Below are 1,606 nucleotides of genomic sequence, written 5' to 3'. Positions count from 1 at the left end.
TAGTTGTTCTAGAAGTATTGTTTTCCATTGTTCTAATGAGCGACAATGTTAGCAGACATATTCGAATCAAAAGAAACATTATTCATACCAAATTAGTTCAAAATGTTTATACGATGAGTAAAGAAAAGAAACGCTTAATGCGATGAGAAAAGGGGAAATGTTTATATTCGAAAAGAAAGGAAAGAAAGCTCATGCATGCACTTTCAGGAACCAAGTGCTTGTCGCGCAGGTTCGATGTTCGATTCGGAAAAAAAAAAGCATTATAAAAAGGCAGTCAAATCATGTGATGTTGCATATTTTTTTTTCTAATTCCAGTACATATAAATGTGTTATTATAATCTTCGTTCTATAACATTCCCGAGTATCGGTGTTAGATGTCGAGTCCAGTGCACAAAATACAGTGACTCCAACAACTGGCAACATGTTTCGCATTTTCAACTTTTGGCACAGACTACTCGCTCAGTTCTTATTGTATCGCTTCGAAACTTTGTATGAGCAGTACTACACTTGTTCGGAGTCTGTATACTAAATTTGGCGCATACGTAATACAAACTCAGCCACCTAGCGCCTGCTGAGTTCGGTCGATACATGTTGCCAGTTGTTGGGCGTATGCCAGGTGAAACATATCCGGCATCATACAGCGCTCTAAAGTTGTGGTAGCTTTTATATCCCAACTTTACTTGATGTAGGTTATGCGTAGAGTGTTAGACAAACAAGTCGTGCAATCGATAGACGATTCGTGATACTAATAATGTCTTGTCTAATGTAGTATGCGTGCAATTTCCAAATCTGCAGAGGATGACATCCTGTCGCTCCTATCAACCAACTTATCTTCAAGAAAAATTACTAAACGGGCTGGTGTTAGCCGCACTTTCATTGATAGGCTCAGAAATGAGCGTTTGCCTGGCCTTAAAGTCAGCAAAGGTGGTCGTCCTCCTGTACTGAGTGATGCTGACAAGCGACTTTGCGTTCGCAAGGTCATGGTATAAGGTGTGGAAAGCGCCGTTGCCGTCGCAAAGCAACTAAAGGACGAACTTGGTATCAATGTTAGTCCTTCAACTGTCCGTACGGCCTTGGTAGACGCAGGAATCGGGGCGGTAGAGAAGGTTAGTAAGCCGCTCCTAACCGCTAAGCATCGGAAAGCCAGGCTTCAGTTCGCTAAGCGCTATCAGCATTGGACAATTGAAGACTGGCGAAGGGTCATTTGGTCAGACGAGACGAAAATCAATCGTTTCAACTCGGATGGACGTGCTTGGGCATGGGTAAGGGATGGTAGCAGCTTGCAACCAAAGCAAGTGAAGCAAACCTGTCGTGTTTACATAGATCACACATCTCTTAAGTCTCTATTTATTCATTCTCAGCTAATAGACGACGTCAGACATTTACAGTCGTCATCCCTCATATATATTCAGGTCGTACCCTCATTTATTAGTTCCTCTCTCAGACTTATAATAAAAATAGTAATTGTTAGCTATTGACTCTTCACTGTTTTTCAACTATATAAGCACAAATATCACAAAACCGTCAAGCATGGTGGCGGTTCCATCATGGTTTGGAGTGCGATTTCAGTTGCTGGTCCTGGTTGGTTGTGCAAGATAGATACAAC

The 1,606-nt window shown here is 41.7% G+C and overlaps 1 protein-coding gene across 1 annotated transcript; it reads right to left on the bottom strand.

The window, feature by feature from the left end:
- Positions 1–637: 637 nt before the first annotated feature.
- Positions 638–1,160, bottom strand: RHIMIDRAFT_305307 (uncharacterized protein). Its single transcript, XM_023614472.1, has one exon. It carries the CDS (start codon positions 980–982, stop codon positions 761–763), a length of 222 nt encoding a protein of 73 aa, XP_023460914.1. The 5' UTR covers positions 983–1,160; the 3' UTR covers positions 638–760.
- Between the last annotated feature and the right edge of the window lie 446 nt (positions 1,161–1,606).

The sequence above is a fragment of the Rhizopus microsporus genome, assembly GCF_002708625.1.
Source record: "Rhizopus microsporus ATCC 52813 unplaced genomic scaffold scaffold_57, whole genome shotgun sequence".
Taxonomy (NCBI): Eukaryota; Fungi; Mucoromycota; class Mucoromycetes; order Mucorales; family Rhizopodaceae; genus Rhizopus; species Rhizopus microsporus.
The sequence above is the reverse complement of the archived record's forward strand: the minus strand, read 5'-3'. Positions and strand labels throughout refer to the sequence as shown.